The 22,517-nt window shown below is 39.8% G+C and overlaps 2 protein-coding genes across 3 annotated transcripts; both read left to right on the top strand.

Annotated features, from left to right (window-relative positions):
• The first annotated feature begins 6,126 nt into the window (after positions 1-6,126).
• Positions 6,127-10,842, top strand: LOC128297062 (prisilkin-39-like). 2 transcript variants are annotated; one of them, XM_053032617.1, is made up of 5 exons: positions 6,127-6,185; positions 6,813-6,887; positions 9,652-9,877; positions 9,963-10,096; positions 10,177-10,842. In XM_053032617.1, the coding sequence occupies exons 2-5, from the start codon at positions 6,861-6,863 to the stop codon at positions 10,435-10,437; spliced, it is 648 nt and encodes a 215-aa protein (XP_052888577.1). In that variant the 5' UTR covers positions 6,127-6,185; positions 6,813-6,860; the 3' UTR covers positions 10,438-10,842. The 2 variants fall into 2 exon arrangements, with proteins under 2 accessions (XP_052888577.1, XP_052888578.1); XM_053032618.1 differs by lacking the exon at positions 6,127-6,185 and adding an exon at positions 6,209-6,556.
• Positions 10,843-15,754: 4,912 nt separating this feature from the next.
• LOC128297856 (fatty acyl-CoA reductase wat-like) lies at positions 15,755-20,637 on the top strand. Its single transcript, XM_053033568.1, has 7 exons — positions 15,755-15,997; positions 16,162-16,524; positions 16,697-16,853; positions 16,911-17,268; positions 19,714-19,833; positions 19,952-20,221; positions 20,355-20,637. Exons 1-7 carry the CDS (start codon positions 15,755-15,757, stop codon positions 20,464-20,466), a joined length of 1,623 nt encoding a protein of 540 aa, XP_052889528.1. The 3' UTR covers positions 20,467-20,637.
• Positions 20,638-22,517: the final 1,880 nt, after the last annotated feature.

Here is a 22,517-nt window from a genome sequence, read left to right as displayed (position 1 = left end):
CATAATTATTGTGTAAGTTGGCAACTCTAGTCGATTGAGCAACAAATGATTAAAACAAATGCATACAGGAATAAGGAATTATAAAAAACCTGAATAATTATAATTACTAAAAAAACAGGAATTTTAGACATCTCAAGCCATAGTAAGCTGATGAACCAGCTGATTATAATTACTTTAATTCATCAGGAAGAGAATAATATTTGAAATAGGTGAAATGGAACAGAGCAGCTGAGTATATACAACCTACAGACTTTAACTTGTGATTATCATGATCATTGTATATACTATGGTACGGTTATGAAAAGGAGTGCATGACGTTATTGACAGTTGAGGACCAGCCTTACCAAAACCTTTTTATGTCCTTGTGATTTAGCACAACTGGCCATCTTGAAGCATGTTTAACTTTTTAAAGCCTAGTTCTTAGTAGATCGTAGTACAGCCCGGGAATGACCAAAACTTTATCTTGAATGATTATCTAGACAACTTTCCAAGTGCATTCGTAGTTTTCCCATTACCAACTGATGAAAAGCGAGAGAGGGTACCGACGCACAATGACCAGGTTGGCACCTACTTATCATAATGCTCCACAATTGCACCCTTGATTAGCAGCAGTACAACCAAAGGGCTGCTCGTTTCAAAACTGTGTCACTGATGCCGGGGGTTCGTAACTGTGGCCCGGACCGCTGGCACTAGCTTCGAAAAGCACACTGCGGCCAAGGGAACGGTCATATATTTTTCCGTCTTGGGATGACCTCCAGCTTTGGCGCTCGGTTGCAAACACAATAGCAACAATTGAGAAAATCCATGACATTGGTTGATTCACAGCGATCGTTTGATCGCCCGGGGCCGGTAGTCGTACCTCATGCGTTCATGTTGCACATTTGCACTCGTTTGTGGTTTGACAGAGCATTAGCACAACATTTCCCGCAGTGTCTGCCCATTAGTGTCTATCAGGTGTCTCCACAGTCGTCAACGTTTGGCGTGTGTGCTCTTCGAGTGTGCCAGTGGCGTGGGTAAGTAAGATTACATAACAGCAAGCGCTTTGTAGCTCATGGCGACAGCACTGAGCACTGAGACATGTGTCATATCGTGTATGAATCGCTTATGGCACTTTTTTTTAAATAGTGTTTTCAACCTAATTTGTGGTTTTAAATTTTTTATGGATTATTTTGTATTGTTTCCGATAAATATGTTTGTTATATTCACATTAAAATGTATGTTTTTTTTTCGTGAGGAACAGCCAGGCCATATGACTTTGAAGAAAAATGTATTAATTAAATAAAACGACCAAAAAATGTACAGTTAATAATGTATGAAATGAAAAAAGAATCTTAAAATGTATAAAAATGATTACCAAAGCATTTTTTTACTATACTTGAAATAATATACAAAACCACATTTGCCCGCGCATTTTCAATGGGAATATTTTTTACGAAGATGTTTTCCCACCAAACTGTGCTGTTTTGTCTTTACTGCACGCCATAAAGACATACCTTGCGCCACTAATCGTGCGCACGCTGCCCAAATGAATGTCGCATGTGTTTTTGTGGTTAAACTTTACAGCACTCCTTACTTTGACGAAATTAGTAAAGGAAAACACGCTTGTTATCGTGCTAATTGTATGTGGTTACCGGCGCGGTGTAAGTTTTCTTTTGCATACAAAGCATGGGAGTGTGTTTTCCTACCCCTTTGGCAGGTGCATTATGTGGGTGTTAGATTCTTTGTGTCAAAAATCACTCTCCTCCACCAGTTCATGAACCGTTGGATGAACTCACCCGCCCAAGGGTGTGAACCGTGCGATGCATTGGAAGAGACATTCGGACGGTTTGGTGTAAAATGGTGGAAAACAAAGTGACCGATAAACATCGACTTGGTGGGCAAGTGATGAGCGTTTAATTGTTCCACAACAATCATCGGTTTGTGGTGGTATCAGGCTACGGTGGGATTATTTGCAGGTGTTTTAAGGTAGTTGGGGGTTCAATTGCAGATTGCAGTAGCATAACAACTGTTATTATTTGTAAGGGGTGTGCAAGAGCAGTATCAATGCTGAGCTATGTTATATGGATTTGTACAAAAAATGTTTGGAATATTATCCAGGCAAAAAATATTGTTATAATTTCATAACGTTCAATAGAATAAGGTACGAACATCAATATCATGACAATATAAGACAAACCAATATCGAAATATTGAATGTGTCTTGTTCCCGTCTATGTCTTCGCTCATTCGCTCAATGTCTTGATGTAATATTCATGATAAATATTGATTGCGGCTTTTCTCGTCATGAAAGTATATACAATGTATGAATAATGTGATGGAGGAGATTTAGGGTCGAAAGTATTAAATATTTCAACGTATTAAATCGCCCCTCGAATAGAATTTTAGCATAAGTATGAAACATTATGAAGTAGCGTATGAAACATTTACTGAATCCAACCCAAGAGGGATAGAATACATTGGATTCGTTCTGGAGTCGTTTTTTAATTTATATTTCTTGTTTTTCACCAACCATGGGAGTTATAATTCAAAGTGATACCGAAAGGAGACTTGATAAAGAGTTTTATTCCGATTGTAACCTATCATTAACTATATTCTGTTTTTATATTTTTCAGGTCATGTCACGTATCATGTATCCTTACTGATTATCCGGATATGTGGTAAAAATAAATCGATAAGTTCTGGCCTAACGAAGAAAACAAACTTTTTTTGCGATAAATTTTTCATTACACTTACATAATTCTAGTGTTTGACGTTAAACATTTCCAACACGATGTTCCTAGTAGCAGACTTACAGTTGTGAAGGTTTAGGTCGAAAAATAGACAGAACCCCGGTGGAAAATTTAAATCTTATTTTTAAAGTGTTTAAGGCAAACACAACCTACGTTATAATATCTGATACACAGGGATTACAAAGAACATTTAACAGTTGTTACATGGCTTTGTTATTTCCAACAATGCAATAGAGTTATTTTAGTTGCAATAGCGTTACATAGTACAGGTAAGAGAAGAGAAAGGAAGTTAAGGAAATGATAAAGAACAATTACTGCTATTTCCTGCAACAGTATGCTCGAAGCGTAAGATATCCTAGAGCAGAACATAATGTGCCGGCCGAGAACGCTCGTTTTATTTTCTGCAGAAGAAGTTTGTGATGTTCGCGAACAAGTACAACGTGGAGCTCTGGACCGATGATAGTTGGTGGTTAACGGCAGGTAAACTTGCTCCCGGAAGGCTGACAATAATCAAATGACTAAGTGCTTTAGTGTTGTTGGTTCTAAGCCAAGGATAGTTCGTTGAGATGGAGCCTATGTTCGCCTGCAGTACAAGAAATGTATTAAGTCCTTATCCGCAGACATTCTTGTTCTGCAACGTATAGATTTACCAGAAGTGCCACTATGGAAATGGCATACTAGTAAATGTAGGTGTAATTGTAGTAAAATCCCCTATTGGATGTGCTTCTTTTCTATGCGTGTGCTGATTGTGTCCACAGAACAGTTTTCTTCAAAAAATGTTACGGTTGAATTGCCAAGAATGTTTATTCATCAAAATATTAATGAAGATGTTCATATCAATTTCGGTTATTACGACGTCCTGTTAGTCATTACACCTTAAATTGCAGTGTTTGATGATGGAATAGTAAGAATTTGATGCATTATTAATTTATTTATTTATTCATATACATTTTTCCATAGACAAATGAGGATGTACGAGGCGATCATTTGCAAGAACAATGGATTTTTCACAACAGAATTTACAAACTTCATATCAGCGTCATTCAGCGTCATCTGAACGGTCGTCACAGTTAAGAAATACTTTAAAGTTATCGACAACAGAACGATAACATTAAACACTTTACATTATATCTTCTAAGTTGTCATACATGGTACTTTTACGCAAGACACCTTTTACGTTGGATATTCCCAGTGTCCTTGGAACAGTGGCTAGTGTTTCTACAATGATACCTAACGAATGGGGCTGTAAGAATAAGGCTATGGGTGAGGTTTACCCTTCAGTTTTACAATAATCACCACCCAACGGACAGAAGAGCGATAAAGCATAGCAAACATCGAGAGCGACAGGGCTAGGCAAATGTGATTCACCGTTCTGGCTGCTCGTTGCGGTCGCTTCCCGTCAGCATATCTTCCGGTGCCTACGAAAAAAAAACCCCGTGAGCACTTTGGCCGGTTGGTTGCGGTTATTTACCCAAGCTAAATATACACCCCGAAAATTATCCTTCACCACCCACTAATTGCACAATCGGTCGGAAATGTGTGACAAGCGGACCATTTGCGTTGTCCGATGGTAATTTCCGAATCAAACAGGTTGCCCGTACAATGGGCCCATTTCAGGCTACGTGCAGGGCGTTATTTTCCAATAGCAAAAAGCGTTCCTTCGTTTGCTGGCAATCGTACATGGGGCGGGCTAATGTTGCTGAATGAGAAAATGAAGTTCTGGGAGATAAATGATGAGCATCGCATTAAACGATGTCATTGGTCTTGTGTGTCTTTATAGTTTCTCGTCACGTACTGTAAGGCAAAAGAGACAAAGGATTTTAATACCGCCCCAAACATTACGGCCATTAGCAAATTGGCAGAAAACTAAAAATAGACAAACGATCTTGCATAATTTGTAACGAAGAACAACATAAAAGGCAAAGAAGAAATGGCAATTATGCTCAAAATGACTTGTTCTTCTTCAATCAGTGAAGCGCTTGGATGTTATAGGATTTCGGTTTTCTAGGTTTTACCAGAAGTATCACAACATAATTTATATTCATCTTGGAAATTGTCTTAATAATTCATTAGCCTATTTTTTTTAGAAACGAATCGAAGTTTTAGTATAATGAATTGTTTTGAAAAATATTGTAATTGGGTTTCAACTAAACAATTAGAAACTGATTGCAGAATTGATTAGCCACAATATTGAAATTAAAAATGGCGAGCTGGTGGGGTAGTGGAAAAGAAGTCGGTTTTTCACCGTGGCTTTGTTGCTTAAATAAATGTAATTATTATGATATATTGTGATGTGAATTGTTGACGGCTTTGTTGCTTAAATAAATGTAATTATTATGATATAATGCGATGCGAATATGCTTAAATAACTAAACTCGTAAGTTAAACTTTAAACATTTGTTGGAAGATATAAGAGTCAAAATTATCAACCCTAAAACCCTAAAGCTACAGTAACCCGGTGACCCACTTTCTGAACTTACACAAAATGATGCTGTCGCAGACAACATCCATGAGTCCGTTTGAGAAGAACAAAAACTTAAGAATATATTCTGTATACAGTTCCATTTTAGACGAACAATTCATTTCGAAATGCCGTTATGCAAACAAAGAATATATCGATTTTCGAAAGACCGCGATGATAACAACGTAAACTGTCCGTTGTAATGAACGACCATGGTTTTTTCCACTCGAGTGACCTTAACACTGTAACATTGGAAGCTGTGTTTGTCACGGTTGACAAATAAAGGACTGGCCGCTTGGCAACATTTGGTGTTTGTGTGCGATGTGCCTACGTGAAGAAACCTTTCAGAAGTGCAAAAAGTTCGCAAGCCTTACGGATCATTTCCCTCACCAGAAACAAAACTGAAGCTTCTTCCCCCGGGGATGGGATACGCGCGTTCAAGTTCAACCGAAGAGCCACACCCTAACCTCACAGCCAATCCCTGGATATCGTGCTTCCCCGATGATGGGCTTCTTATCGCTTCGGTCACCGGTACGCAAATGTTTGTGCGCAAGCAGATCAATAGCGATCGTGCCATTTGATGGTGCTCGTACCCGCACCACCTATCGCACCGGAACAAAGCGTCTCGCGCTTAGCACCGCCGGAACCAACCCGGGGATGGAAAATATGGCCCCTCTTTGGCCCCCTAATCTCGCACACACCCGCTCGTGCTATGGTCGAACGCGATCTCCAACCTGCTTATTTCTTCGCCTCCACAAGCTTCATTGGCGACGAAACATTCGGAAACCATTGTGTGCCTACCCTTCTGCTGCAAAACTTCTTTCGGGGTGCGTACGGCTCGACGATCGTACGCTGTGGTGACGCACCGAAAAAAAAAAACAGAGTACCAGGTGCCTATAAAATCATGCCGGCGCTGGGAAAAACCATTACTTCCAACCGAACGTTTCAGCGCGCAACAGCTTCAGCTTTCGGGCAGATTTAAGTGGCTTTAATCAGTAAGTTTGTTTCCGACCGGCAGCGTGTGATGATGGTGTGCAAAGTCCGTAGCAAATGCATAAGTTTTCCGTTCTGATAGTGACAGTGCTGGAGTGTGTGAGCTTGTGTGTACTTATGATTAACATAAGGAAAATCTAACTGCTTAGAAGGTGGAAAATATTTATCTGTGGTTGCACATCGTAGCAAAACGTTTTACGATAAACAGCACAGAAAGGTGTATCTTCTACTGCGCAACAAGCAAAACGATAAAAGCTCATCCATAAAAGCGAAAGATGCTCCGAATAAGTGAAAAATAGTGAAAGGAAGCAAGCATCTAGCGCGCCGTTTTTTGGATGGATTTTTTTATTCGTACAAACGACTTAAACAAGAAGTAGGATAACATCGATTGTATTGTTTTTTTGTTTTGTTTCGCGGGCTTTTCATCTGCCTTTCACCAAATATTCAAAATTCACCACCAACTGCAAGTGCCACCGACTATCTTTTGCGAAGCCACCAGTTCAACGTTCGCACGAACGAAGTCGTGAAGCGCTGTGCCACCCATTTTTGGGGCTCGACATTTTCCGGCTATTAATCATTCCGTGGCCCGGAAAGTCGAGTGGAAAGTAAACGATTCGCTATATTTCCAGGGTAACGTGTTGTGCTGTTTTGCAAGGGAAATATCTTTTGGATGCAAAATGCTTACTACAAGTGTGCTGTTTAAGGTGAGTTATAGAGTATTCTAGTAGCGTTATGTGTATGGATATGTGTGTGTGTGTGTGTGTGAGAGAGAGAGTGAAAGCATGAAATGAAGTTTTAAAACTATTTGAAAATATACAAGCATTTTTCCTGGTAGACGGATACAAGTGTTCCGTGTAAAGTTTGAACTCTTCCTTTGAAGATTGCTTCTTTCGTAATGGTTCATTTAAACATTTATGATGGGTGTAATGTAATGTGAATAGTCGGAAATCTGCAGAAAAAGTGTGGCCATTAAGTAACGATGAAAATGGAAATAGTTGTTCAACGTTTCCGGGCATGAGGAATCAATTGGATTTCGGGAACGTAGTTTTACTTTTCGGCTAGGGTAAAGCGCATGTTTAAAAATTCGTGAGCCTGTGAAGCTTATTAGCTGGTGCAGTCCAATGGTGTATTGGTAGCGAGGCCGGTCGTCATATAACAGGACCCAGGAAAAATTCCAATTACATGTAGCAGGGGCTTACTAGTCGGCTTTGCGGTAAAATTAGTGAATACGGTTTCCCGAAAAAAATCCCCTACCGCGTTAAGTTTAATTTTCATGTCCGCATTTTCAAACCATAACAGTTGTACAGAACAAAATTTTGCTATGTTATAGTTGTTATGCGCAACAAAAACACAATAGCGAAATGTTGAATTCGTACCATAACATATGCTCGAATATTGCAAATTCGAGTTGTTTTGTAACGGAAACAATTTTTAAACATTACCAGGTCTTTGTGTAATGTATTACAAATGTATTGTATTGTTGAAAATAATGTATTTCAGCAGTAAAATAGAATCTTGTTACGCTACACGAGGGATTTTGTGTCCACTCTTGTTGCGGTCCATTCAGTGTTGCCAAATCATCATTAAATGCAATTTGATGACAATTTTCTGCTAGATAACCATTCGAGCATATGTTATGGTTAAAGTTTTACGCTCTTTTAGAGTTCACAATTCGTTAGTATATTTGTTATTGCAGTATTTTGTATTAATGGATAATTTTTCACACATTTTTAGTATTTGTGAACGTTATAACATTGATTTAATGAGGTCAAAACTAGTTTACTTTTGTATTGTAATTTGTACATGAAAAATATAGTTAAACTGAGAGTTCTTATTAATATTGAAATGAACAATTAAAAATGATATTTTGTCGTATTGAATTAGTTGTGACTTCTCTCCTTCTCTCCTGGGTGTAACGTCCACTAGGACATGCTTGCCATTTATGACTTACTAGACTTATTTTACCACTTAGCCGAATAGACAATCTTAAACTTAGACAGAGTATTGGTACGGACCGTTCGTATGAAGATCGGCGATGCTTCCATCATGCCACCGGGCCGTTCCGGTTGTTGTGACCTAATGTAGTATTTTTTGCAACAATACAGTCGTGTTAGTATGGATTTACCGAAACTAACCAATATAAGTTATCGTCAGCCAAAATAAGTATCGCTATCATGGAAAACATTTTAACAAACTTGCACATTTTTAACAAAATTATTGATGGATTTGCATAGTTTCAGTTAATAGATCACCATATTTTCGATCTTGAAAATCAAACCCGAATATTCCTTTTGAAACTGGGGAAAAGGTCAATTTAGAGATTTTGAACAGAAAAAGAACTACATCCAACATAGGATAGGAAGTGTTTTAACTTATTATTCCAGAAAAAGGGGGTTTCAAAAACACAAAATCTGAACTTTTAATAGGGTTTTCGTTGAAGCGCTGGGCATAGCCACCGTAAACTCGGTATCCAATGACATTTTGGCAAAATCATTTCGAATCCCAAATTGATATTACGATGTGCTTCGTTGATTCGGAATATTTCGATGAATTTCAGATGTTTAAGAAGAAAAAATTGATTTCTGGTTGATGTATAACCGTTATTTTCTTCGTAAGAAATCATTTATAAAATAAAAGCATACAGACAAGTGCTAGTAAATGTTATAAAGCATAACGATGAATTTGTGAAATCAATCATTCCTTAGGTCTCTGCGATATTCTGGGTACCACGTGAAAATATGCGTTTAAACATGTCGAGGTTACTTGATTCTAGTAAAATGATTTGAAAGTTTTACCAGGATATTTCGCGTTGTTAAATAAGTTTCTCGATGACGGTTTAACAAACCAAAAACAAAATATATTAATACCTTTACCTTAAACATGTTTTATAAACAAGGCAGAATTAAATTTCCTACTAAATACGAGCGCAATATCATAAACTGCGTGAGCATGTCCGACAAGAAGTGCAAATAAAGTGTTTCCTTTACATTCACAGGCGAAAATATGTCAGTTTCAATGAAAATGTTAGAGCCTAACATATTGCAAAAACAACAATTTTATTACTTAAATAATATAAAAGGATGGGTTAATCAGAAAATGTTTACTGAAAAAAAAATATTTCAAACAGCAATAAAACACATGTAATTGTAGCATGTTAATCACTGCCAACACGCTGCTTTGTAAAAAGAGTCACAAATTGCCACTAATGGTCCGTGACGTTCATGCATTCAGTTCAATCTTTGACAAGAGTTACCCGATGTAATGGTATGTGCATTACATGTTCGGAATTCAATCAACAGATTGCAAAGCTTCAATCGCCTGGTACAATAAGTGCAAACCGATGTAAATAAAGCTTCCAATAATAAACCACATTTCGTCCGGGGTGATCTGGTGACCCAGCGAACAGGCGGTACAGGAACATAAACCGAGCGAACTCTCTCACCCTTGATTGGTGTCCATTCATTGCAGATGCTGCTGCTGACCTCGATTCTGTCGCAAGTGGTTCACTGTCAGCGGTTGGGGCGTAGTCGCCGCGAAACTTCCAAACCATTGTCCACGGATGTGCGGGTACCGGCGAGCATTGAGACGCATGAAGATGTCAAGCCGGTCGGTGGCAGTGCGGACGAGTTGTTGCGTCCGGCAGCTTCGACAAGGACGCAGCGCAGCTACTATGGTGGAGGTTCGAGCGAACGATGTAAGTAGCAGCGTGGGGTGTTGAATATTGCCGTATGTAGCAACACCCTTCTTATCGCTTAATTTCGTGCACTTTATTGCGCCAGTGTTCGACCTGGGGCTGCTGAGCCGGCCCGGATACTATTCGGGCAATCGGGGATATTACCCATCCGGAGGCTACTACCCGCAGGGTGGCTACTATCCACAAGGAGGTTATCTACCGCAGGGAGGCTACTATCCGGTACGTAATTTCAACCGGCAATCACCAGCGGTATGTTGATTGGTGAAACTGACGCACGGCACTCTTCCGTCTATCCTCAGTCGGGCGGGTATGGCGGCGCTGGTTACTACCCCGGAACGAACACGCTCGGTGTCGGATCGACAACGTACGGCGGGGGCGTCTACGGCGGATACGGAGGTTACGGCGGGTTCGGAGGTAATGGGGGACTGCAATCGTACTATGGCTACAACAACGACAACTACTACGGTAACCGCAACCTGGGCTACGGCTACTACACCGGTACCTCACCGTCTGGCTACGTAGGCTCAACCCTCGTCAGCGGTTTCCGTGGCTACAACTGACAGTTGACTTCGACCCCGTGAGCGTGTCCCGCATTGACTCGTTTGACTTGTGCTCGTGCTTTGTTTTTCGTGATGCGGTGTGTGTTGTGAATGTCCAAAAATGGCGTGTGCATGTGTGTGCGTGAGCTTTGTGGATGGGGCGGAAACTGCACTACCCGTGCGCTGCTTGAAACCAAAAACGAAAACGAAACGAATCAAAAATGATGGAATCTCCAAACAATCCTGTTGCGTCAGGTATATCTCTATAGCGTAGATAAAATGTTCCGCCCTGGTCTGGTGGCGCTGATAGCTATTTATACTTTTAACACCTTCATACCCTTGCCATACGCAAGAACGGTACCTCGCTCCCATAGGGTCGTAGCCCAGCTTTTGGGGCGGGGAGTTGTATTTGCTCGAGTAAATAAAGATGTCGTTCGAAGAACTGGAATCACCGTCGGGTGAAATGGAAATTAAACTTTGTGTCCATTGTCGGAAGAAGAAGCAAGTGCACCCCATCACTCACCCTGTCTCGTTTTGCCGCCTCCATCTACCAATTCCATCTCTGCATTCATCCATTAATCGCTTCGTTAAGTCGCTTTCGATTTGCTTCAGAATGACGCACCCCGTGGCATCCATGTTTGTATTTCAGCGTGGCGTTATGTAAGATGGTGGGTGATGCACGCTTAATTTTAGAAGTAACGCTGATGGTAAACTCTCGGAACGCTCTTTCTCCGCCGGCTGCAAGCAAAACTGCACTGACGACGGGTGATGTGAAATTTCACAGCCATTGTTTGAGTTTGCTTGCAGCGATCGTTGCAGTGTGTGTGTGCGCGTATAAACGCTGTCGTTCCGATGCAGAACGATGCAAGCTTCATCGCGGGAAGCTCTCGATCGGAACAGATTTTGCGCGTCGGGACAAAACTCTTCAAGCGTTACTTCCTTCTGTTTCCGTGCGTTTTCCACACGCATTCGTTGGAATGCGCTTGCCGGTGTTGTCGCATCTTTGTTGCTGCTGTGTAACGGGCTGGCAAGGCGTTTGAATCGACACATTTGCGCTGTTCCGCTCTTCGCAAGCCATCACATTTAAATGGCAAATTTAATCGTCCGCTTGGTTTCATACTCTAATGCTTGGAAAGCAACTTTATTTTTGCTTCGTTTTGTGCGTTTTGTGTGCTTCGTATTGTATTAAATGTTTTAAATGTAGTGGGAATGCGTCGTTCCGCATTGTGTTGAGTGAATTCTCTGTTCTTTGTAGAACTTTGTTCCAGTAGGACGTTGTTTCTGATGAGAGATATGTTCAACGTAGATGAACAAATTTAGCAAATTTTGTTTTATATTGTAATTTGTATTTATATTCCCACAGCGCCAGTGTTTTAAAAATATGTCACGCTCAAGGAATGCAGCGAAAATTACCTCTAAAATTGTCCTCTCTTCAAACTACATCCCGTACTGATGGTTATGATGATTTGAACATTTTTTGACGAATAAATTGCAGTTAATTCAACTAATTTAAAATAAAATCTTTTCTTTTGTTATTGTGAAATGGATAGGAGTTTATAAAGAATGTAGGTAAGATATTTTCATATTTATTTAATTCAACCTTAATAGCATAACTGAACGCCTGTAACTTATGCTTCACTTCACTCATTAGATTTTGTACCACATCTGGCTGCAGTTTCTTCAGCATGGAAGCTAACTTTTCTTAATATCTGCTTAAGATTCGACTTGCTTGGGATCCGTGATGCCTGCTTCATGATAGCCCAATATTTTTCGATTTGTGTTTCGGTCTGCTGGGGGAACTCATGTCTAACGAATATGTCATAACGAATGAAGAACTTTGTTTACAACACGAGAAGATCGCTTATCAAAACATATACATCCCGACAAACTTTCTGACTAAAGATTCTGCTTCCTTATTAGGAACTATGACTAACTATTAGGGTTCGTCAGCATCTGGTGCTGAGGCGATTTTCTATCTGTTTGCACAAATTCTTTGCCCGACGTTTCCATTTACTTCAATGTTCTGATAAGATCCGTCGATTAAAAAAAACATGGTAAACTATACACTTGAAACTACTTCGAATCAAAATTTCAAGAGAATAACTCCAATGGGGAATCTTTCAAAAGTTTGTATTGTTCTGTAATGCAGTTCGGTGTTACAATCAGAAATAACTAAGGAAGTGTGGTAGTTCGTAGTGGTCTTCTAAAATAGCCTTCGAATAAATGGATAGTAGCTATGTTATGTTGTTTATCTTGCGCTTTTATCCGGTTTTTAAAGAATGGTAATGAAGGTTCTAGGTTCTTACATCCGTATACATACCCTTCAAGGGTGTTACACCGATTATAGTGGTCTTCGATACCATTGTTCGATACCATTTTTGTAGTAGTATTTGCCCCTTGCCTCAAAAAAGACCTTTGTTTCAGCGATCACCTCTTCATCCGACTATTTTTTTTTCCCAGCGAGCATCCTTTTGCGACCTGAGGAATGGAAATAGTTTTATCTGGGGTATACGATGGGTGAGGTAGCAATTCGTAGTCTAATTCATGGATTTTTCCTATTGTTTTTACGGATTTGTGGCACGGTGCGTTGTCTTAACGAAACAGAACTTTTTTTTCTTCAAATGCGGCCGTTTTTTGGCGATTTCGTCCTTCAAACGCTCCAATAACTATAAATAGTAGTCGCTGTTAATGGTCTTTTCTTTCTCAAGGTAATCGATGAAGATTATTCCTTGCGAATTCAAAAAAACTGACGCCATAACCTTGCCAGCTAAATGTTGCTTTTCCCCGTTTTGGAGTAGGTTCATCGCGTCCAGGCCACTCGGATGACTGTCTATTGGACTTTGGAGTGAAGTGGAGAAGCCAAGACTCATCCACAGTAACATACTGACGCAAAAACTCGGATTAAATTCGCTCAAACAGCTCCAAACACTGCTCCGAATCATCAAATCGTTGTTGTTTTTGGTCAAATATGAGCTCGCGCGGCAGCCATTTTGCACAGAGCTATCTTATATCCAAATACTCGTGAACGATATGTCCAACACGTTCCTTAGACATCTTTAGGGTGTCAGCTATCTCGATCAGCTTCAAATTATGGGTGTTCTTAATAATTTTGTGATTTTTTAAATGTTTTCTTCTGTAACCACCTCTTTTGGGCTTCCACTGCGTTCACCGTCATCAGTGCTCATTTTACCACTTTTAAATTTAGCATACCAATATTTGATGGTTGATTTTGATAGAGCAGTGTCCAAAGACTCTTCATCAAGCCAAATTTTGGCTTTGACTGTATTTTTACCCTTCAAAAAGCAATAATTTATCAACACGCGAAATACCTTCTTTTCCACGACTACTCAAACCACAAAAGTTGCGACACACAAAATGCTCTAGCTCATTAGGTTATGGCCCGAGTGCTGTCAAATTTGGGCAGAATTCGTTTGAAGGTTGGTACAAACGAAATATGATGTGGATAAAAATCTTTTAGCGCGATATATGTGTTAGGCCAAACAATTATCACCCGACCTGTTACATTGAACTAACAGCCATTGAGAATTGGAATCAGACAATTGAGCTAAACGGGTTGTCCGTACCAAGGTTCTACCAAGGTTCTACCAAGAAGTGCAACAGTTTAAAATCGTCTGGTACCGTGTAATAACCAGAATGAAACCTTCAACAGGAGTCTTCTAAACTGCTCATGGTCGAGCGAAGTCGTCAGCCAATTGTTTATCTCGGGCTTTCTGGGGGACAAATCAACGCCATCACTCCAACTCAATTTGGATATTCTATTTCCCTTCTCTGTCCATGTGTACGACGTAAAACGGAACCTTATCGACTTTTTCGGGCTGGGCGATTCTAATCAGCTGGTCGACAGTAAGTTCATAGAGTTCGCCATTATAGCGGCTCCTCCATTGTCCTTCCACACATACGAGGAAAGAATACTTCTGATAATGTTCCTCTCGAACGCGTCTAAGAGTGTTTCGTCAGTTTTGAACAAAGTTTATGTCTCAGAGGCGTATGTGAGAACTGGAACTATAGAAGTTCTATATAGTTATGCTACATCTAGTGTGTTGCATTCAGAATATCAGCTTGTCACATGATGTTTCAGGAATGTCACGACACAGGATCAGGAATGTATCTCAACATCAATATTATTGTCGATGTAAAGCTTTTCACCCAAGATAGGTGAAATCTTGGACGACTTCGAAAGTGCACTCACCTATTTGAACATAATCCCCGCGTAAGTTAGAAATTGAAAATCAACTTGTTTTATGCCTCGTTAATGTCCAACCCGAATTCATTCGAGAGCATGTAGACAAAATACATAGGATGTGTGATTTGTTAAGGACTATTCCAACCCCCATTTTTGTAAAGGAACCAAGGATTGGCATTTATAGATTTTTCATCTTTAAGTTAAACAATGGCGCAGCCTGGTAGCATATTTTATAGTGGTTCCGGCCCGAAATGGCTGAACCGGAACAATTTCCGGTCCAGAACGTTATTTATAAGATTTCGTAGGCATATTCATGCAGATTTGAAAAAAAAAAACAATCAGTGTGTACAGTATCATTAAGCTGTTTTATCAAACAAATTCATCCATCGTAGGATTATGCTTTGTTCCTTTACGGTGAATAGATATTTCGAGTGAAGAAAAATGTTGTACGGCCAACATTGGTGGTACATCAGTAAACATGATCTATTATTATAATTCGATTATCCTTCAAAAGCACTATTAAGCGTAATAACTTTAACATTTAGCAAACACGGTGAACGTTTCGCATTGTAAACAAATGGGTCCAACCTGTTCTGCAGCACAATGTAGTGAGCAAAGGAAATCCGTCGTTCGGAATATTTTTTTCCGTTTTAATTAACCTTCCGTTGCCCACAGAACAACGAATTGATGCACTAACGACGGAAGTTTGCGGCTGGTAGGCAAAGTTTTTTCATACCGAAAGTATTAGTTTTTGTACGCTTTATGCACAGTATCGCACGGTAAGTAAAACTATACCAGATGTGTAAGAGAAATTAGGCATTTTCTGTGTAGATTTTTCGCCAAAGGCGTTCGATTCGATTTCGAAATAGTTGAACAACGGCCCACCGTCTGTCATGCATTGTGAAGAGCAGCTGTTGAAAGTTCCCATCCAACATGATCAATATTGTATGGTTGCTTGACTGTAGCTTCCCGCCGTAAGGGTTAGTATGACTCACGCACATTCACTTCCATGCTTGGTGGCAAACGTGTATGTGGGCTACATAATCCGCTAACCTGATTACATTTCCCGGTACCAACTTCCCGTCAGTCGCTGGCTGGTGCTCCGGACGATATCGTCACACGTTTCGTACCGAGATGGCGGCGTGCAGTACGGAACCCAAGCGAAACGGACTCGATGCGGAACAATCCTCACCGGATCGGGTGTTGGATTTTTACCGCAACGCTACTATATTGATTACGGGTGGAACCGGCTTTCTCGGTAAGGTATTGCTGGAGAAAATCCTACGTTGTCTGAAAGTTCGGAAGGTGTTTCTAGCCGTGCGCACGAAGGATGGACGAAAACCTGCCGAACGTTTGCAGGACCTGCTTAAGGATGCGGTAAGTAGTACGGAAAAGACAGCCGGAAGCGCGTTGGAGCTCGTTAACTTTTCGCCGAACACAGTGCATCAGTATCAATGGAATTGAATTAACTAAATCCGGCTTTGTTGGGGGGTTAATTTGCGTGCTGAATTTGTTCCTTGTGGCCGGCGTTTCGTGGATAGGTTTTCGAAAGGCTTCGGATGACCACTTCCATCGAGCAGCTGCTCGAACGCATCGAAGCGGTAGAGATATCGCTGGAAGCAAACGATTCTGGCTTAGGTATGGACGGTTGCAAAGAAGCGGTGCTGCTACAAGACACTGAGCTCGTATTCAATGTGCTTGCGTCGGTGAAATTCAACGAAAGCATCAAAAATGCTATCGACACCAATGTGGTGGGAACGCGGCGAATTATGCATCTTGCTCGGCGTATGCATCGGCTGAAAGCCATCGTGCACGTGTCCACGCTTTACTCAAACTGTGATCGAACACACATACAGGAGAAGGTGTATACGGACTCGTGGCTCAATCCCGACAGTGTGCTACAGGTAGGGATGCAATCATGTGGTGTTTTGTTTTATTTTGGAATAATTAAATTGCCTTGGATTCTTGGGTGCCAACTTGTTGGTTTATACTTAATTTATTTCTTTTTCTACCTGCAACATAGTAGAATTAATTTTGATATTTGTTTCCATTTTTCGTTTTCCATTCTGCGTCCAGCTTTCCAATCTCTTGTCTGCCGATGAGATGAATCGATTGCAGCACTGTCTGGTGGGTGACCTACCCAATACGTACACGTTCAGCAAAAAGTGTGCGGAATCACTTATCCAACAACAATTTTCCGACCTTCCGATAGGCATCTTCCGACCACCAATAGGTAAGATCTCGATGAGTGGCAGCATGAATGTGCTGATCAAGCCGTATATTATTGCAGTTCTTTCGACTTACCGGGAACCGTTCGCTGGCTGGACGGATAATCTCAACGGTCCGGCCGGATTGTGCCTGTGGACGGTGAAGGGCTACGTGCGTGTGATTCATGGCGATGGGCGTAAGAAGGCAAACCTGGTGCCGGTGGATTACTGCGTGAACGCAATGCTGGTGGCGGGTTTCGATGTGGCGGACCGATCGATAGGTCGGCCGCACCAACCGGATCCGGTTGAAACTGGTGCTTGGGAATCGCAACAATTGGTGCCGGTGTACAACTATATGTACTCACAATCGAGCCTTACCTGGGGACGGTACATGAGCTCGGTATCGATGGGATTCGACGGGTGGATCAAGCGGCTGCTCTGGTGAGTTATAAAAATCAATATCGAGTATTGTGAATGGTGTACTTACGTACGCGCTTTTCGAGCAGAACCTGAGTGAGTTGTTTTTAACAGTGATGATGTATCATCCGTACTTATTATAATTGGTTTTAATTGAGATTCATTAATAATACCCAAGCAAGTAACGTTGTGGAGGTTAAGCCGTTGGAAATAATTCCACCATGCAAATAACAAAACGAGGCATACCGTGTTTTTATGCCTTCCTAGTATCAGAATCAATTATAGCCATATTGCGAACTCATTATCTTATTTATTGAATTTTGTCTATAACATTTAAGCCAATAGAATGTAGCTGCATCAAACAATTGCATTGTCTTTTTTGACGATGCAGCTGATAAACTGTAATGACTATTTCGTAGAACTCTCTAAAATTAGTTTTATTGGTAGTACATATGTTACTTCCATACTTATGACCGTGCACGGTTGAGTGCCATCATCGACCAAACCATGATCCTAGTCTTTCTGGTGTCTGGCGAGTCTATTTCACTATACGATCGGGAGTTTATAAATGGTGGAGTTTGTCATGACAGTAGATCTTCTTTCCGAGAATCTTTTCCTCGAAAGCCTCTAAGAGAGTGTCATTTATATTGGGCGCTGTTCATGTCGCTGAGGCGTATGTGAGTTCTAGAACTTCATACCAGGTGTCGTCGACGCTACTGGAGTTTCGAGTGAAGAAGTTTCTTTATTTATTTAGTTGATTGGTTTTAATGATATAAATTAGTTTTTTTTATCTGATTGGGAATATAAAATCTAATTTTATTAAGTGATAACAGTGTTTTACAGTTTAAATCCACAGGAGTATGAGGTACCTTTCAAATTATTGCCGTTGACTAACAACAGTTTGTCCCGCCTTTGATTAGAATTCGAAGAAAATCATTTATTCTACGTATCTGGTACATAATATACCACACAGTAATCCAGCTACATGGATTTATCAGTTTCTTTTTGTGAATTTGCATACCCAAGTCCTCTATATATGTGGACCGGCTATTATTGGCATATTCTTCGAAAAAAAAAAAAACAAAATAAAAGCCAGAATCTTCAAAGAGAACATAAATAACACGAAAATAATACTCTGCTTCTCTAGATCGTAAGAGACTATAATGTTTTGTGTCTTTTGGGTTTACATTTTGTAAGCCTGACGCGTGATAGGTGGAGAAAATAATGTTAATTCCACCTCATATCCCAACAAGGTAATTAGTGAAAATATGTTATGGATAGAATCGTAACTAGTATTTTGTATGATCACTGTACATCGTAAAATGTTCGTTTTAACACGAGTTTTTGGCAACGAATTAATTAAAAGGAATGAACAAACTTTTTTTACGTTTCGTAAACAACAGTACAAACGTGTGTTTTGGTTGGTCCACAAATAATCCTGTTGCTTCTGGAAGAATCATAGAAGATATTTAATGGTCGCGATTTATATTTCTATAATTGCGCAAGGATGTATAACAACACGGACCAAACACGAACAATCAGGAACCGAAGAAAAGTGAATTTCATATTAGTTTTACTATCGATTTACGCGCTGACATCCAAGGCAATTGATCGCTTTTGGAATGGCGAGAGAAGCGAAACCCTTTATTTATTTAATGCTAAAGAACTGTAGCTCCAAAAGGTTCCACAATGATCTCTCCACCATCTAGTTCGATTGTTGGAGTTTTAGAAATGTCAGTAGTGTGTTCATACAATACACTTCAAGTCGATATAGTATTTCATGGGTTTGTTGGATAAAATATTTCCGATAAGATGAGAAAGGTATATGATATTGCCTTCAAATGTAGAGGGTGCTACAAAACGAGCTGTACTGAAACTAGACAAATTTAGCCAAAGAAAGTCAAATAAAGGTCTTTCCAACTTGCTCGAGATTTTTCAAGTTGTTATCAGTGTGATTTCGACAGTGAAATTGATATATCTTAAATAAATCAATTCAATTAAAAAGACAAGCAATCGTTCCATGTTTACCATTTGAGCTCGAAAACTTTTAAAGTGTATTTGTTTTAGTGATTGCTTATAATCATTTAGCGCTTCCACAAATGTCTGAGCGAAAGGAGTCTTTTTAGTGATAAGATTATGGCTGTTAATTATATGCACAATCTGTTAATTTGGCAGGAAATCTCAGTGTCTGCTCGTTTAATCGTTTTACTAAGAACTTTGTGCAGAGATCGCTAAAGAGGATTTTTCTTAGATCCTCTTGGTCCGCAGCGCGGCCAATGAATGATATATATTCTGCTCACGACATCGATCGTGATGAATGCTATGGGGTAACAAAAAGTGAAACCAACATAGACCTAGACGAAATTGTGTGTATATTTCGTGCATTCAATCGCCCACTCGTTAGTCCAACAAGATGGTCCAACAACACGTCCTACAATTCTCGTTTTTTCCGGTCTATTCCATCACTAGGTATCACGCGTATGCGATTGTATCGAACAGGGCACTGTTCCGAGTCCTTTCCCACTGCTGTCACACAGTTCCGGCCTGGCTGCTAGATCTCGTGCGCCAGATTCAAGGCAAACGTCCCCTGTAAGTACATAAAATCGTGTCGCACATTTGCTGTATTTTGAAATCTGGCGACCATCGTGCGGCTGTCGGTTGCTTTCGCAAACAATTTTGTCCTGCTTCATGTTCAATCTTCCGCTAGCTATCGGCGAATGGTATCTAAGACGAACCGATTCCTAGAATTGATGGCATATTTCGGACTGCGAGAGTGGCACATTGCGAACGAAAACGTGGTCCGTTTGCGGACGCTGCTTACGCCCACCGAAGTATCGATGCTTGAATTCGATTTGTCCACCGTCAACTGGGACGAGTACTTTCAGTCCTACATTCCCGGCATACGACGCTACTTCCTTGCCGAACCCAGTCTCAAGGATCGTCCATCGAAGGTGAAAAGCACAACGTGGCATCGGAGGTAAGACCGATTTGCTGGGAGTAGCCGTTTGGGATTGATCCTCTTTCGCACCGTAATAAATATCTTTATTTTTTCTCTATTTTCTTTCCACCTCATTGTGCCGAATGCCCGCTGTCGAATTGTCGCCGGATAGGATACGCTTTTTCTGTCAACTGTTTAACAAGCTGATATGGGTTTATTTTTGCTTAAGGCTGGGCCACCGGCTGTACGTGGTGCGGAATTTATTTTTCATTTTGATCTCGTAAGGATTTGACACACGTGGCACACAGGGCGAGGTTGTCGTGTTGGTTATGAACAAGCATGGACCAGTGATATATGTTCAGTGAATTAAGCAGAAAGGATGAGGATGAGGATGAAAGTAAGGACATAAAGAGCAAATTTTGAGCGAAATAACTAAATTCAATAAAGGGCGATACTAAGCAAGTAATTTTTTATGTCAATAATAAATACAGTATGTGTTTGGAAAATTGTGACGCATTTGAGTTTTATTCCATTAGAACACTTGATTTGAGCTTACAACTTACAACACTTACTACTTACTTAGTGTATTTCGAGTAAAATAAAGAAATAATACCCGTAAATGGTGCACCCTGTAAAGAACAATGGCTCGAAATCGATTAGGATTGTAAAAACGGTTTTCAAATGTATCATTACTCAACAAAATCATCGAAATTCTCAACACAATAAATTATCTGATCAATAAAACAGAAACAAAATTGCGTAGGCGTGCAGTAATGAATCCAGTGATGGGTAACGAAATAGAAAAATGCTCTCGATTTGACAGATGACGAGAATTGACACCGGCAGCGTCAGTTGTCTCGATTGAGCAAGTCGACAATCGAGAAATGATTTGTGGAATTTCACTAGCATGAGAAAATAAAGGAAAAGGGTTTCCTGCAATCATACGCGTCGTTTCATTTCGCGCAGTTTGATTAGTGCTTGATGCAATAAACCAATCCAGTTTATTTGATTTCAAAACATTTGATTTGTTCCTTCCAGGTAGGGGTTTAGTACTGTACACTCATTGTAGAAACAGAACCTAAGGAAAATTCCTGGTCAAACATCTTTGATTACATGAGCCTGGCTTGGATCGCGTAGATTGTGAACAATTTGTTAGCTTCTTTTCACGGTTGAGATACTTACTTTTATCATGAGATTGTTTGTATCAAAGACTGTATAGGAATTGGGCAATCTCTGTAAAATATAAACATAACATAAATTTAAACTAAATACGTAAAATGAAACAAAAAGAAAACAAATCAAAAGTTAGGTGTAAAAAAAAATAATTAAATATGGAAATGATTTTTAAACTTAAAAACATATTCATTTTGTTGATAAACGGCAACTCAGTGAAATCGGTGGCAGTTATAAAGTTAAGAAATAAATTTTCGCTGAGCTATACATGAGTTTGTATTTGCGCTGCAGAATTACCTTGATGAGAATGACTGAAGGTATGCAATGTTTATCTTTTTAATGTTTATCTACTACAATCGACTCCTAAAAGTATGCAACATTAGTTTTTGCATCATCTGGATGTGTTGATATGGGAGTGGATTGATATATAAATGAAAATTAGCCCCAGTCATCATGTTTGTACATATTCGTTTTCCTTGGTGGCATAAAAACCTCAAGAGGTCTGTAGGTCTGCGATTTCGAGCTTCCTTTGACTTTACCAGTCCTGCGTGTGGGTGATTGGTTAGGGTGAGAATATTATCGGTCCCGTTGTGTGAAGACCGTCGCCATTACCAATACACTACCAGGCAACGCCATGTATTATATACTAGTAATGATTATACTAGTAACGGGAACATTAAATCCTTTTATTAATGTTTTTGCCTATTTATTAACGTGCTTCAAACGTTTTTTAGCATTTTATTTTAGTTTTGAAAAGAATTATTTTATAAACAATGTGAAACTGAGCTGCAAATAAAGTATAACATTGCAGCCTCAAGGTAAATGTATAATTTTTATTGTATAACCGGTATAACTGGTAAATGCATAACCGTTATTAAATTGGTGATCGTTGACAGCGTAAATCCAAAAACAGCGTTGAAAACTTTGAATCTAATTTGGCCAAACTTATTCAATATATAATTTAAAATTATATTTTTAACGTTTAAAAATATAAAAGTTAATTTTTGATTAATTTTCAACAAACTTCAACAAACTCAGATACATAAGAGAATTCAAAACGAACGAAAGACGTACGTATACGCTAATTACAGTTTGCTTGATGCAGAGACAAAAAAACACGTTTAACAGACAGAAAAACAGGTTAATAAATTTGAACATTAAA

This window comes from Anopheles moucheti, chromosome 2, assembly GCF_943734755.1.
Source record: "Anopheles moucheti chromosome 2, idAnoMoucSN_F20_07, whole genome shotgun sequence".
NCBI classification, from domain to species: Eukaryota; Metazoa; Arthropoda; class Insecta; order Diptera; family Culicidae; genus Anopheles; species Anopheles moucheti.
This window is presented reverse-complemented; position numbering and strand designations above follow the sequence as displayed.

Coding starts and splice junctions, on each gene's coding strand:
- LOC128297062 (XM_053032617.1), top strand. CDS start 6,861: ATGCTTACTACAAGTGTGCTGTTTAAG. Junction 9,878..9,962: donor TGGAGGTTCGAGCGAACGAT/GTAAGTAGCAGC, acceptor TTATTGCGCCAG/TGTTCGACCTGGGGCTGCTG. Junction 10,097..10,176: donor CGCAGGGAGGCTACTATCCG/GTACGTAATTTC, acceptor GTCTATCCTCAG/TCGGGCGGGTATGGCGGCGC.
- LOC128297856 (XM_053033568.1), top strand. CDS start 15,755: ATGGCGGCGTGCAGTACGGAACCCAAGCGAAACGGACTCGATGCGGAA. Junction 15,998..16,161: donor AGGACCTGCTTAAGGATGCG/GTAAGTAGTACG, acceptor TTTCGTGGATAG/GTTTTCGAAAGGCTTCGGAT. Junction 16,525..16,696: donor ATCCCGACAGTGTGCTACAG/GTAGGGATGCAA, acceptor TTCTGCGTCCAG/CTTTCCAATCTCTTGTCTGC.